We start from the raw sequence: 17063 nt of genomic DNA on the forward strand, positions 1-17063 counted from the left end.
GGATCTGGACATCATGGAAAGGGTCTAGGTTGCATCTGCTAACCCTGGAGCATCATGTGTGTGTGCGTGTGTGTGTGTGTGTGTATGTGAGTGTGTGTGTAGCTGTTTCTGCTCTGCAGATTTCATGTCTTAATGCAAGCAGGTCTCTCACCGACCAAGGAGGAGATTTGAAGACCACCGGTGGTCTCCCATTGTGGGTTACAAAGGCAGCTGCAGTCCTGAAGCAGGGCCCTGGGAACCTGGGAGTGTCATCATTCTTTCTGCTCAAGTACCCCTGGTACAGAGCGAGCGCTCTCTGGGCAGGCTCTATGTTTTAAGGAACCCTCTCTTTTACTTCCCGACCTTCCTGAGTCTGGCTGATATTTTTCTGTTCCGGACTACTTGAGACACACTTGGGAACAGGAGGTGCATGTGGGGTCAACTGCAGAAAAAAGACTTGTATATTTTGATGTTTTCACATATGTTAAATGTTCTTGTATTTGCACTTAAAATGGTCATTGAGCAATATAAAGATGAATGGTAAATTTTAATGCAAATAATTAGAAATTTTACTTTTTCTTTACTTAGAGGGACATTAAATGGCAAACAAAAAACATTGTGCCAGGTTGAGAGAGATAAATCACTGAAAGAAAGAGCATTGTATTTCAGTACCTTTTATGACTCCCTTTTCCTACTTTTTGAACAAAGGGTCCTGCATTTTTATTTTTCACTGGACATCATAAATTATTTATGTAGATGATTGACTGTTTTAGAATCTAAACCAAATAGAAAAGTGCAGAGGAATACATGGAAGAAAAAACACTCATCTAATGATGGTCTGTGGAATTTCTGTCTGGTTAAAAGGTCAGCAATTAGTTTTTCAATCTTTGCAATTGAAATATTTTTAAGTATGAAGAAATATCACATTTTAAATGATGATCAGAATAATCTGTCCACTTGGAAAATAATTTTGTTTTATTCTTACACATTAATGCTGTTTTAATCCTTAAGGATATTTACTTCAAAGAGGCTTTTAGAAAATATCACAAATGGCCAGGTGCTGTGGCTCATGCCTGTAATCTCAGTACTTTGGGAGGCCGAGGCAGGTGGAACATGAGGTTGGGAGTTCAAGATCAGCCTGACCAACATGGTGAAACTCTGTCTCTACTAAATATACAAAAAAAAAAAAAAAATAGCTGGGGGCGGTGGCAGGCACCTGCAATCCCAGCTACTTGGGAGGCTGAGGCAGAGAATTGCCTGAAGCCAGGAGGCAGAGGTTGCAGAGAGCCGAGATCATGCCACTGCACTCCAGCCTGGGGTATGACAAAGCGAGACTCGGTCAAAAAAAAAAAAAATCACAAATAAAATCCAATGTTAAATACTAAAAACATAATAAATCAGTTATCCAAATCACCTCATTTATTTTGTAGGCAAAGTTCAGTTAATGAAATCAAATTGGCATCCATTTTCAAACGAAGAACTATATTGAAAATGTGCCAGTTTGCTAGACATTTGCCTAACCATAAAGTAGAACCTTATATCATATGATAGCTATAGATTATGTAGAACATGATTATGCACACACTTAATTCCAATTTAGTTAAACATCTGTTAATCTGGTTTAATTTTACAGGATTTAAAACATTTTACTAAAGAATCTCTATGAATGTTTTTCAATTTGTACAGATAAATGCCATTAAAACTGTTAATATAGTAGTAGAGGCACCAATACAGCAATAAGGTCTTGTTATTTTATGCTAAAGAAAATACTTAGTCACCTTTTCCGCAAAATGTGCAAATGAGAATTCCTCAGAGAAAACAGCTGACGACTCTAAAAGCCAACTGCTCGAAATCAAGTTTAGGATCAAACACATTTCTTTAGCAATGTATGATCACGGAGAAAAGTTGCTATTAAAGGATGGTTTAGTGTTGATTAAAATTCTTTGTTGAATATGTTGTAGATACACAATCAGAGAATGTAGTGAACATGAAATTTAGTATATGCTAAAGAATAAACATGCCATAATACTTTCTTGTTACTTTCCAGACATATTCCTGCTTGAATTTAAGGCTTTGCCCCTGTGGTAGTCTTCTTTTATATAGTTACAAGAGTTTCTCTTCAATTCATGATCTGCTCAAGTGTCAAGTTAGAGAGGTGTTTTTGGTTTCCTTGCATAAAGCTAACCATTATTTTCAAATCACTTACTCTGTTTAGTTCTTCCTCGTGGAACCTATCACTTCTTAACACTAAAGTATAGTGTCTGTAAAAGCAGGAACACTGTTAATTATTTTTCTCTTTATTGCTATATTCCTAGAACACAGAACAGTTCCTGGCAGACACTAAACAGTCAATAAATATGTTTTAATGAATTAAGCAAATGAAAAATTAACTCACACCATCTTCAATCTCTATTAATGCAGTCAGTAGAGATTTATTGTTATAGGCAATGTAAATTGAGGATGTTCTTAGTGAATAATACATCAACCATGCCCTCAGGAAGCTTATATATTGGTTGGAAAGGCAAATTATTTAAAAAATGTATGATTATTGTCCAGTGAGACAGTGACACTGTAGTGTTTTACACAACTATCTGAGAACAGTTGTTCAATTTCTACAGCTGCTGATTGGAGCAGAGTTGCTAACCAACTCTCAAAAAACTAATTTCTAAAGTCTGAGGCACTTTTCTATAGTATTCAATTACTCAAAAGATGCACACCACAAAAAGATGCTAGACTTGGAAATAATTTGGTGTTTCTTAGGAGTGTAAACAAAGTTTACAATCACCTAGATTATAGTTTAATATTTGGCTGCACCATAATCATTATGTAATCATTACTAGTCATGATTTAGTAAAATTAACTAGTTTGACATTTCTTCCATAAATAAAACATTCAGTGCACTTTTCAGGGGAGCAACACTTTTGTTAAAGATAGAAATATTTTATACTTCAATATGTCTAGGTTTTGAATATATAATTTGCCTATGTATAAGAAATTTGGAAAAATACAAATAATACAGCATATTTCTTAGTTAAAGTCAGGTTATTGCCTTTTATTTTGTTTTAATAAACAAAATAAAACTTATCATGCCTCTGGCTTGTATTTCATGTATTTTTAGTAAGCAAGCATTTAAAACTTTCACACCTTTTTTTTTTTTTTTTTTTTTTTTTTTTTTACTTTGGATAGAATTGCATAGGTTTTTAAAAGAATATTTGCTGTGAGCATTTTTGAAAACACAGTGAGGACTGTGAGAGACGTTCAAAGATAAAATACGTTAAAATGCAAATATAAAGATGAAGAATGTTTACACTATCCCTAATTACTTACTCCAGCAACATGTGAAAGTTTGCCATTTGAGATAGACTGTATTTCCAAAATCCAGTGAACTGTAAACCAAATAGACATCTCAAATTTGTACATATATAGAGACTTCTGTTGATTTAAACATATTTTCAGTGTCGGTTTAATTAGTTATTCCTGCTACAGCATATACATGAAATCTGCAATCACAGTGTAAGCCTAAGGCAGGCCTATATAGAATGGTCGCTCAAGGGCAGAGATAGGAGTGCTGAGTGTATTTTTTAAGATGCCAATGAATTGGACAACTTGGTTCTGACAATAATTGCTTTAAAGACCCTTTAGCAAATATCAGCAGAATTGGTTTGTAATTTACCATGTCTTTCACTTTGAACATGGTCCCTAAAGGTTTTTGCACATGTCAGGATATCTACAAACACAATTTGTTTCGGGTTGACTATCCATGATTAACGTTTTCCTCTACTGTCTAAAACCTGAATAATTACTTTTTACTGAACTACACACCTTCGTTTTCCTATCATCCACTGAAGATTAAAATCAAATGTCTTCTGCATGTTGCTTTCTTGTTTTGCTCTCTAAATGAAACACCTTTCAAGACCATTTACATAAGCTATGAAAACAGAAGGTTGCAAATATAGATCTTAGGAATTGCAGAAGTCAGTTAATTAAGATGTATTGCAAAGATTCCTTATTATGAAAGTCATAGTTTTAACTCTATAATCTTATTTAGCAAACTAGACTTAGAATAATCAAGGAATGTTTCTCCTAACTACATCTAAGTGGTTCTAAGTGATTTCAAACTTTTTTTTACATTTGTTTAATTATAAACAGAGCAAACAATTAAGCCAGATTTGTTTAATGTGGTTTTCTTAGTATTTCTTAAATATGAGAAAAAAATATATATAGTCAACTACATGATAGAAAAGGCAAACCAAGGCCAATTTATTTCATCTCTATCTTCATGTTCCACAATATGCACACGTAAGAGGAGGATGAAATAATTAATATAACTGTCTATATTTTTTGGTCTCTAATATTTTTTCCATACTCATGTAAGTATGACCTCAAGAGCAATGTTATTAGTCTGACTTCTTTTCCCTATTTGTGGCCCTGGAAAGATTCCAGCATCTTCTGACAGGTGGCTGATTCTTTAACTTGTTTCAGCTATTTGCAGATACCCATTAATTTTTCCAAATTTTAGATGAACTCTTTAGCTCCTTCCCCAAATCCTGCTGTACTTCTATGATACACTATCTTATATATGATCAGCCTCTAATTCCTCCATTATCCAACTTTTGCTTGGTTCCTTCTACTCAGAATTATTTCCCTTATTCCAGCCTCATTTTATTTAATCACTTTCTATTCATCCCTCAGAACAGAACTTAATTTAAACGTTACTTCCTCAGTAAGATGGCTCCCCCCAACTTATCCTCCAGATTTGGAGAATATATGCTTTCAGAGCACCCTAGGCTTCTCCTTAGCAGTACCTACTAGAGTACTAACTACATATTTGTGAAATTACCTGTTTATTAACTGCCTCCCACCAGACTTTAAAGTACGTAAGGGCTCACTATCATACACAAGGAATACACTAAAAATATGTTAAATAAATTGAAAGTTTATGAATAACACTTATCACTTTTGCGTTTTTGTATAAAAACAATATGTAACCTATAGAGAAGGTAAACTATTTTACTCTTGTCCTCTCAGTCCAATGAAATTGTAATGTGTTATCAGATAATCTTTGCAATTGACTCTTAAATCAGTTAAAAGAGAATTCCCAAAGATACTCCAAGTGGAGTGATGGCAAATTATTTCCTGTATTTGAAGCAATACAATTATTTCATTTAAATCTGGAACAAAATGGCATCAGTTTGAAGTTTGTTCTGAAACATTAAGTTTCTATAAATTCTTTTTAAATTCAACACTACACTCTGACTCCTTTGGATATGGAAAGGATATCTGATAGATCCACAGATTGAATTGGTTCATAACACTACCCTTACCTGGAGTATCTGCACTGTCACAGATGTGATTCTCTAACTTCAGAATTTCAGGCACAAGAAGAGGGGGCCTTCTTGGTATCTCTCAAAATTATGACATGGAAGCAGATGCTAATATTTAAGTCTGGTCATAATATTTTATTAGTATATATGTGACAATATTTTGGTTGGTTTAGGACCTTTATGTACTTTCAAATAAAATAGAAATATACTTTGATTATTTTAATATTTATATGTAAAACAAAATCAAATTAAATTAACAATAATCTTTTCTTAATATTCAACAAAGATAAATTATTGGAACAAATTGCTTAATGATATTATGCTTCTAGAATATATAGTTTCAATATATGTGTACCATCTCTTATTTTATGTTTGATATGTATCTTTTTTCCATAAGCAACACACTTTTAATGAACTATCCCATTTTAAAAGTGAAACACGACTTATATTTTATCCTTTTGATAAGCAGAGATGTGAACTAAATATACTCTTTTGTAATCCTAGAATGAAAGGCTGCTGTATGTATGAAATTATGTAAGCATATTTACTTCATTTAAAGTGACATATTGGTTTTGTCCAGAAATTAAATTTTTTTCCCTATAGCTAAAAATTGTTGTACTAGATTGTATTTTTTGATAAGGCTGCAGCAATTAAAACCTTAGAAATCATCTGCTAAAGCAGAGAGGAACAGAAAACTCTCATCTATTTTATGTTGAAGGTATATTTGACAAGATTTTGTTGATATGAAAGGAAAGAGGAAAACAAAAGAGAACAGGAATTCTATTTTGAATAACCATAAAGCAAATTCTATGATGTGGAGCTATTTGCTAAATGAAGAGGAAAATTACATAGTAAATACAAAGTACAATATTATATGGCTTTGCTTTATTTATTAGAGGCCTTTCTGAAGATTATCAGCAAAGTGAATTTATGTATAATATCTGGGAACACTAGGAAATTGACATTGGTCCAATCCACAAGACTTGTGTGTGTGTGTCTGTGTGTGTGTGTGTGCACATGACATTTATCATATACATGTCAATTTATCACATATGTAGCGTCAGGTAACTATCACCATAATCAAGATATACAACTATCATCACAGTCCTCCCTCCATCTACCACTTCTTAGCCACACTGCCCTCCTACAAATCTCTAAGCCCTGACAACCACTAACCTGTTTTCCATATCTATAATTACATTATATCAAGAATATTATATGAGTGGAATCATACAGAATGCATCCTTTTGAAATAGGCTTTTCACTCTGCATAGTGCCATTGAGGTTTATTCAAGTTGTGTGTATCAATACTTTGTTCATTTTTATTGCTGAGTATTATTCCAACACATTCAAATCAATGTATTTTATTTTAAATATCACCACATGCTGCCTTTGTGTATATTATGCTGAATTGTCTTTCTACATATTCATATGTTGAAGTCACAACACCTAGGACCTCAGAATGAGATTGCATTTAGAAATGGGGTCTTTAAAGAGTAATTAAGGTAAAATGAGATCATATGAGTGGGTCCTAATTCAATATGACTAATGTCCTTATAAGAAGAGACGATTAGGAGATTAGAGATAAAGAGGACAGACCTGACCTTGTGAAAACAAGGGAAAAGATGGCTACCTACAAACCAAGGACACAGGCCTCAGAATGAAATCAACAATGCTGACAACTTGATTCTTCTAGCCTGCAAAGCTACGAGAAAATAAATTGTCTGTTGCTTAAGCCACACAGCCTGTCTTATTTGTTATGGCTACCTTAGCAAACAAATGCAGTGTATAAGAACAGTTTTATCTTTATAAATTTTTCTCATATACATGTTCATTTACAATATTTTCTACCATAAGGCAATAACTTGTGTGCCCATATAATTTATGAACACTTCTCAAAAGGAGTTTATAAAAATCTCTGAAGCTTTTCCTGTTTCCTGGTATGCAATATAATGATGTTATGAAGGAATTAGAGAGCATATACTTGTAAAAATAATAGGAGTGTTTGCACCTGACTATATTATAGTAAACATCTATGATGTTATAAAGAGAACATTTAGCTGAATTCATCAGAGTTCTGAACAGTTTAACTACTTTTCACAAACCCCCATAGATGATGACATTTGAACACATTTCTAAATTTGTCTGCTACTTAGAGTGGATCACAAATATACTGGCTGGAATGCTTTCATAATATAGACATGAATTATAATTTAAAAAATTCTTACTATTTGCTTTATTTGACATGAAAAAAGGATGGCAGCATAAGTGGGGCAATTGAAATTCAATTCACTTAATAACATTTTATTGATTTCTGACTTCTATTGGTAAGTAATATGGACTTACTCATTAAGATATATTGTTATATGATTATAAAAAATACATGCGTACATAAACATTGAGGGAAGTATTTCATCTTATTATTCATACTACTGAGAAGTAACATAAAAATATCTTTCTGAATTTTAGGAAAGAACAAGAACAACAACCAGTGCGTTACCTCTGCAGTGTATAATGTATATGACTTCATTGCACCTGCAGTAAATATAGGCCCATGAGGGATATTATGCATCAAAAGAAATTATGGGTCTGTTTTGAGAGAACAGCAGTGGGACTTACCATCTTGATCCGTGGTCACTGTAATAGCTGTGAATGGCTTGGGAGAAAAACTCAACTCAGAAACTCCATTCATTGCTTCTATTTCAAAGGTGTAATTCACGTGAGACACAAAGTCAAGTACTATCACGGAATTGTTGATCAGGCCTGTATGTCTTGGGATGAAGCGGAGTCCTCCACCACAGTCCTCACACTGGCTGGTGTCTAAGCCACATTTCTTACAGATTACACTGTATGTGAGATCTTTTCTCCCTCCTGTGTCACTTGGTGGGCTCCATTCCAAAATAAGGGCTGTTTCATTGATGTTAAAAACCACATTCCTAGGAGCTGAAGGTGGCCCTAGAGAAAAGCAATTAAAAAACAAATGTACATGTATAGGACAATGAATTATGGTGCTAAAATGAAAACTTCATCAACAAACACTTGTTTCTCTTTTATGTTAGTTTGAACTCTTTTTCTAATGGGATCTATAATGATCACATGGTTAAAATAGCTCATTGGTTCTAGTAAGGAAGGAGTCTTGAGGAGTGAAGATCTATATCGTAAATTTTTGGAGCATGAATTTCAATATTTAATATAAAAATCAGGATATCTGTAAAACATATGGTAATTATCCTTTTTAAACTTGACTGAAAATATATAATAAAATTATTTTAAATTATGTGATAGCTTTAATTACATTTTATTAGTTATATTACCATTTTTTAATTTTGAAAAAATAGTACAGATACAAATATACAGATACAAAACACATTGTGGTAAGTTTTTCAGTCTTCATTCTATAACTGGTATGTAGATAAAAATCCCCATTCATCGCTTCTGAAAATCACTAAAAATCCATTTTCCAAAGGTTGAGATTAAATGAACATAAAATTAGGGTGAACAGATGATTTGGAAAAAGGGAAAAAGAAATGAAAATTGAAGGCAACAAAAAACCTTTTATTAAGTCCTTGTCAATTTGATGGGATAAAAGCATTATATGAAAGGGATAAAAAGGGGTCATGGACAAGAAATAATGGCAAGACTTTCATTTAGATTAAGTTTACTAAACACAAGTAAGTGTGTCCTTTAAACTAAGCGTGGCCCTAAAAGAGACCCACAACATTCTCCTATTTGTCATAACGACCTAGAAAACCAAGTCAGTCCTAAGGAGGGGATGAGCATCTTCTTATTATTTACCACAAAGATCACACTGCATAGAGTGCTTGATAGCCTTTAATTGTTCCAGCCTTTCCTTAAAATTGTGTGAATAATCCTATATACTTATCTGAGTCCTTCGAGCCTCAGTTTTATAATGTCTTCTAGGTGCCAGACACTGCGCTAAGTACTATATATGAAAAACCACAGAATCCATATGCTGTGAGAGGCTATACTTATGACAGATATTTAGAAAAATAATATATTGTATAAATGACTGGGGAAACAACATTCATGCCATATTTTTGAGGGCTTCATTTTTAAAAAATCTAAACCAATTCTCTAATTTCTGTTACCAAGAAAATCTACTTAGAGAGTGGAAAGGAATGTCTCCCTAACATTCCCTCTGAGAAATAAATTCAAGTTTTGATATAGGCTCCTTTTGGATTTCAAGCTACGGCCATTCATTCATTAAATATTTTATTTAGTGTCTACTATGTGGCAGATACTGTACTAGATCTTGGGCTTACAGAGATAAGACATGGTAGACATTATTCCTTCTTTCTTGTTATTTACATTTTAGTGGAGTGACTAGATATATGTAAACAAATGACTAAAATTCAAATCATAATGTGTGCAATTACAAAAATTAGAAGGACAGGTGCTGAAATAAAAGCAATCAGGGGAATCCCTGTTTTAGGTAACATTCTGAGAAAGCCTCATGGAGGTAGTGAGGAGAATATGCAGAGGGGTGAGAAAAATATTAGGAATAGAAAGTATGCCATTCTTGTTCAGAAAGATCTTGAAATAACCATGGAACTGGCAGAAAGTCACTGTGGCTAGACTGCAGAGGGAGAATGCATGAAGTAAGTTTTAAGGAACAGGAAGAGGCTAGCTAGTGCAAGACTGCTAGGCTCACTGGAACAAGTCTGGATAGTTTTCTATGTACCATAGGAAGGGACCTCAGCTACCTATAGGTATATCACCTAGAAATGCAATGAATCATTTTTCTGAAAGGTTGCTGGGTGCCTTGCTTTATGCCATTTCATGTTCCATAGGGTTTACAGAAATGTCTACCTTCAGAAAGGCAAACATGAAGGGGATTATACACTAGAGAACAGGGATAAATGTAACTTTTTACCTCCAACCTAGACTTATGTCTAAGAGACAAAGATTCATTATCATAATAATGTTTTCTTACAGAATGACATATTCATGTTGTTGGTCTTTTATTTATAATGGAAAACATTAATTATTATTCACTTATATTTTCATTCTAGGAAGAATGTTATCAATTATGTTATGGGTGTCTACAAGTATATAACTGTCCGCCTGGAGATACTTAAAAAAAAAAAAAAAAAAAAAGAAGACTGACACCCTTCTTACTCAAGGGTCCTCATACCAATTTGCATGATGATTAAATAGCTTTTTAATTGCTGTTAAATTATGCCAGCTAAACTGTGATTTCATGCAAATATTAAGCTGTAATGATATGCAGTGAATCATTTACTAAGATTTAGAACTTGGAACAAAGAGAGACAATTAATTCTAATCCTCAGATTCAACTAAATTACGTGTCACTGGGCTTTTATGAATGTGGCCTGATTGCTTTGTTATCATTTATAAATTATACAAATATTATGTGACACATTTAAAAAACAATGTGGCAGCAATAACACTTTTGGAGACATCTGTATTGAAAACTCTCAGGTATTTACTTAAGTAGATTTTATTTTTTTAAAAGAAACAAGTAATTCACATAGAAAGAAAGCAATCTCCAGTCCTCACCCTCCAGACTAACTTCATAAGAAAAAGGCAATTATTCTCATTGGAAACTAGCTGTTTTTCAAGTCCATCGTATAATAAACTACCTAAATTGTACAATTTTTCCACTAGTTTTTTTAACTAGGAAACACTTTTCTTTTGCTTTAATTTGAATTTCTACTTTATAATTTTAAAGAATAAAGGAACAGTGTTCTACCAGTAAAACTCATGAGATGCTTATAGCAAGGCTGTCGCTCCCTTACCAGAAAAACATCTGTCCCGGTAGGTCCCAATTTTCCCCTTAGAGTAGCAGAGGCCAGGTGTGCTATGATTTTTGTTTTGTTTTATTTCATTTAAGTTGTTAATGTAAATTGTTTTTAAACATAACTGTGTTTCTCAAAATATGTCCTATGCAATACTTCTAGTCCCACGAAATATCACACAAAAATCAGTTTGTTGCTCAAATAAGATTCTTGGTGGACTGATGCTGAAACAAAATTAACCCTATTTGCTTCACTTTGTTGAATCCAACATTTCCCAAAAATTTGTTCATAGAATCTTATTTTTCCAAGGAGCATCTAGAGGAATACTAGCATTCTGCAGAACACACTTAAATAAAGGCTGATACAGAAGAAGAACAAGCTGAAGGGCCATATTTCAGTTGTTGCATCAACCGGTAGAGATTTATGTTTCACATTTATAATCATAAAAATATGTTAAACCCATAAACAAACAGCGGGATTTTTCATATGAGCTGAAGAGTGACTGTTTACCAATTAAGTCAATAGCTAGTGATAGTTTGCAGAGGTACTTTTTAAAATCTTAAGAATAATAAAAATTTCACCAAAATATCTGAAGATACCAAGTCATGAAAGACGATTGCCTATTAAGCTATATTTAATCAGTTCTTAAGTTACTACCTTTGTTAATTTAATGACTGCCAAGAATGTAGTAGTATGGTTTATTAACAGAAAACAAATGTATTCATATTTCTTAGTTTACAAATGAGAGAAAAATAGTTGTATGCTAATCTGGGTCAAGGACAAGATTAAAAGAACACATTGAACCATTTAAAGATGCTTAGGTAAATGCTTTAAGGTATCAGTGAGACTGTAGAATTAACTACAGAAAAAATAAGTAAATAGGTAGAGATGAAAAAGCATATCCCCAGGCATTAATATTGCACTGAAAATATAAGTTGTCAGCTCTCTCTATATATATACAAAATTTTAAACTCTAAAAGTCATTTCATCCTTTGTATCTTCACTATTCATTTTATCTTTAATCTACATCCATATTGTTAATCTAATCTCCGTCCTATATAATCTTTAAAAAATGTATTTAATAGGAGCATCTGTAAATGGAATTTCATATTCTCTTTCTCTAAATCACTTCTTTCTCTATCTATAGGTTTTGCTTATTAAATATTTTCTATTTGGAAATGAATGGCAATCACAAAACTGGAGCTCCAACCTCAGCACACGAAGGAACCATATCAGTATATTCAGAAGAAGAAATGAGGTTCAGAAAAGGACAATAATTACATTAAGGTTATGCAGTTCATTAGCGGTAGAATGACACCTAGTATTTATCTGTTTAGATTTTTTAAAACTCTATTATGTCATATTCAGCCTATAGATAGAAAATCTGACAAACAAATATGAAAATGTACAGTTGACCCTTGAACAACATGGATTTTGAACTGCATGGCTCTACTTATATTGTAGAATGTTTTTCAACAAAAGTTAAACCAAGTGTGCCTGCTTCTCCTGCCTCTCCTTTCACCTCCTCCACTTTTTCTGCCTCTGCCACCCCAGAGACAGAAAGAGCAAGCCCTTCTTCCTCCCCTCCTCCTCAGCTTACTCAACCTGAAGACAATGAGGGCAAAGACCTTCATCATGATCCACTTTCACTTAATAAATAGTAAATACACTTTATCTTCCTTTATTTTCTTAATAACATTTTCTTTTCTCTTGCTTACTTTATTGAAATAATACAATATATAATATATATAACATATAAAATGTATTAATCAACTGTTTATATTCTCATTACACTTTCTGGTCAACAGTAGACTATTAGTAGTTAAGTTCGGGGTGAGACAAAAGTTAGATGCAGGTTTGCAATGGCAAGTGGGGAGTGGGTTGGTGCCCCTAACCTCCATGTTGTTCAAGGGTCCACTGTATTTTTATACAATTTTTTGTTTTCAAAGTATTGTCAAATACACATTTTCAAAACATACAAATTGGTAACTGATTATTACCTTCCTATAAAAGACTCCCTTAAATAATGCTCTTAGAGCGTGTAAATAATTTTATATACAGAAGAGTTACTGAAACTTAAGTTTTCAAAGTAAATATTACTCAAAATTCAGGAGTATGCACACTTCAAATCTTTTGCATTCCATATAGCAAAATGGATTGCTTCTGATTATCTTTGATATGATTGCACCTACTTTCAGTAATTAAATTGATGCCTAAAACAAAACTTGTTATGTATTAATGTTTGTATAGTCCCATCAATCAGGAGTTAGATAACTTTTAGAAGTTATTTTATTTTTAAAATTAATAGTTAAAGAAAACAAACAAACAAAAAATCTAATAGACCAAATACCATTCATTTCCAGAATAAAACCTAAACTTCTCAGCTTTGTCTGTGTCTTCATACCACGCCCCCATCCATTCTTTAGCCTCTTGTTCCCTTTTGCTGCATCTCAATGCCTTTGTACTACTGCTCCTGAATTGCCTTTACCTCCTTTTGCTCTCTGAAAAATTCCTACTCACCCTTCGTATTCTGATTTAGTTGTTACCTCCTTTGTGACAACTCCTTGCTATCCTCTGTCAGAGCTGATAACGTTTATGCCTGGTAAGCATGTATTGAAAAATATATAGCTAACTGTAAAGGGTGTACTTAATATTTCACATAATTTGTTTCACTCAATCATCACAATAACCCTGTAAAATGGTTATTAATATCCCAATTTTATAGAACATATGATTGACACTTAGCAAATAATGTATATATTACACTGAAGTATTTGTTTTCATAGGCACAAGTCTGCTAATCTAGCTTGAACTAAAGGTAACATGCCTTAACCAAAGAAATGAATGCAATGCATGGTTTTGTGCAATTCTCTAAGAATTATATTTCACACAGTACAAATTTTGACAAGTATTGTAAAGCAGATAATTCAAGGTTATAATTTTTATAAGAGCCCAGTGCTAGTAAGAACAGATCTATATTACATGATAATTATTTGAAGTAGACGGGAATGTTTATATTATGAAAACTGAGATTAACTAATAAAGAGCCATAAGAGAATAAGGTGCCACCATCTCTTTACCCATTAGGAGAGAGTAAAAATTTCTCAAAATACAGTTCTCTAGACACTTGAAAACGTGAAAAGTAAGCATTTGCATCTTCAAGTTTCTATGCCATAGAGCATGTACATAATTTTAGCTTGGGAAATTTCCAAAATGATAGCTATCAACTATCCTTATCAATGCAGGAAGAAAACGTCAATTAGTCCATAGAATAACTAATTGTAATAATTACAGAAATGCATTATAAATATGCAGATCAATAGTTAAAGTAAACATAATCACATGAATGAGAAAAAGAGCACTTAAATATAAATAAAATAATGAGGACCTGGCCTTAGATTTTTTTAGTTAAACATTATCCAGCTTCCCTAATACCATAGAAAAAATAATGCATACTGACATATGGCCTTTTTCATATTTGAGTCAATTATCTTTAGACAAGCATCCATTACAAATGGAAAGAGAAATATGAAGAGTCCAAGCACTGTCATAATTTCAGAGGGAAAAGCAAAACAATGAATGCATAAATTCAAGCAAATTAATAAACTTTCCTCAAAATGCATAACATTGTAGCAATAATTATGGATGTTGTGTTTCATATTATGAATGATTTCTTAGTAATGATCTGTTTTGTACAAACAGATGATGTTGAGTGCGACAATTCTTTCTGAGTTTCAACTGCAGAGGTCAGGAATAAAGTCACACTGGCAACAAGTGGTAACTCGATTCTCCAATATCGGCAGAATGGCCACTTAGTAATTCTTACAGAGAAAACTCTCCCAGATTATTTGATAAAAGAAGCTCTGCTGAAATATAAATTAAAGTATATGTGTTTAGGTAACTCCATCAAACTCGAGTGATATCTATCATTAATCTATAATTGGGGAAATGGGCATTCATTACATATAGGTGTCTATTCAGTAGTGTAAGGGTCATTTTAATTTTAAAAATAGAGCACTGCAATATACGAAGTGAATATTTAAGTAATTTTCATAAGTCAAGTCTAAAATATAACAGCTTGCTTGAGGTTTAAAAAAAAAAACTATCATTGCAATTTCTCCCTTTCTAGGCTCTGTAAAATTGTGAATGCTACATTGTCTGTACAATGAGTCACCTAAACAATCAGCTGTACTTTTGCATTTCAGTTGTGAGATGGAAAAGCGAGGGGGCCAAAATGGTTTTCTTCATGCAAAACTTACATTCAAGAAAAAGAGAAAAAATAAATAAAGAGATGGCGGGGGAAGAAGAGATAACCAGCAGAATAGGGATACTTGGATTGTCAGCATCCTGAGCATCCCCAGGAGGGATGTGACTAGAGCAGCTGAAAAGAGGAAAGAATGCTTCTCCAACTACATCTCAACCACTATTTGCTCTACGCAGAGTAAGAGTGAGAGAATAATAATTTTCTCAAGTGGCCAATTATTCCAGCACTAAAGAAACCATGCTTTACACCGTTAGCCTTAGAGCAAATGTAAATTCAAGTTTTATGCTTTCTTCCCAATCATTGTCACTGTATGTCAAATACAAAGACTTGATATTTGCCTGTGTATTAAGAAGGATGTTGTAGCAAAATGTTTTCACTTGTAGGTATTGTTTGATTGCATATTTAGATGATCAAAACAACACAAAACAAAATCCTAAGGGTATGCATTAGAATTACCCATGTGTATGACTTACATTTTATGTTTGAACTTTTCTAAGTAGGTAACATAAATGTTTGTTAAATGTGTTAATCTGCCAGCACCTGTTCAACAGCTTTAAAAGACAACTTCTCTATTGATTTAAATACATGAAAACCATCAAAGTAAAAGTGCTAAGACCATGGGATTTTGCTTTTTCTAACATCTCACTCAGCCACCTATTAGACTCTTACTTCATTCCTCTCCATCGTCTCCTACTCTGTGTTTTCTACTTGACAAGTACTTTTAAAATAACTTTTATTTGCCTACTTTTTTTCTCCAACCTCAGTGACTATTTTTCCCTTATGGCCTGGAAAAGCCTTGGACAATTATTCTGATAATAGACTTCTTGGCAGATAGCAGGATCTCCTGTACTCCAAATGGCAACCAGAGGCAGCCCTAACTGATCAAGAACTGATAGTGTGGAGTGTCCTCCACAGCTCATTCTTTAAAGTACAGAGCATACGTGAATGAGTCACCTGAGAAAGAAAGTTAAGAGGATATGAAATAGATTAAAATATTAGATAAAACATTCAGCATTTCTTTTTAAATTTCTTATTCCTAATTTTTGAAATATATTTTTCAGGTTATGCAAAAGAAACACAATGAATTTTTAAAAAGAAAACAACAATGACAACAACAAAAAGAAGAACAAGGAAGCCCAAACTTGCAGGTATGTAGCTGGTATAACTGGAATAACTGGATTAAGATCCAGACCGTTTGATAAATCCTGGTAAAGTTAAAGTTGGTTAGGGAGACACAGACCAAGCCTGGACCCTGGATGTCCTTAGATTGACTTATAATTTTGTCAAAGAAGGGTTGTAGATGTGAAAGGCTATAAGCAGCAGTGGGGATATGATAAAAGTTTTTCATTGTTATTGTTCTTCTTTCAGAAATAATACTTTCCAATAATTTGGAAGATATTTAGGAAGGATGGAAGACTAAAGGAAGGAGACTTGCTAGGAGATTATTAAATTAACCCAAAGGAAAGTTGAGGGTCTTAACTAAAAGGTTAAGGCCAGGAATTTACAAGGTATGGATAGAAGAAATGCGAAAAAGTAGAACCAAAAGGCTATTTCGAGGTCAGGCGTAGGGGTTACGACTTAAGCTTCATGGCTTGGATGGGTGGATTGATGAGGATTCATCAGGACACAGAAACAAAAGCGAGGCTGGATAAGCAGTCTGAGGGAGAAAGCAATAATATTGGCTACCACAGGTTGAGCTTGAAATCATTAGTTATT

The 17063-nt window shown here is 33.2% G+C and overlaps 1 protein-coding gene across 1 annotated transcript in view; it reads right to left on the bottom strand.

The window, feature by feature from the left end:
* EPHA6 (EPH receptor A6) overlaps positions 1-17063 on the bottom strand; it is a 927196-nt gene that overhangs the window by 492102 nt on the left and 418031 nt on the right. Inside the window, exon 5 of the mRNA XM_015129296.3 lies at positions 7923-8258. Within this exon, the coding sequence (XP_014984782.2) occupies positions 7923-8258 (336 nt within the window). The remainder of the gene's footprint in view (positions 1-7922; positions 8259-17063) is intronic.

The sequence above is a fragment of the Macaca mulatta genome, chromosome 2 (genome assembly GCF_049350105.2).
Source record: "Macaca mulatta isolate MMU2019108-1 chromosome 2, T2T-MMU8v2.0, whole genome shotgun sequence".
Classification (NCBI taxonomy): Eukaryota; Metazoa; Chordata; class Mammalia; order Primates; family Cercopithecidae; genus Macaca; species Macaca mulatta.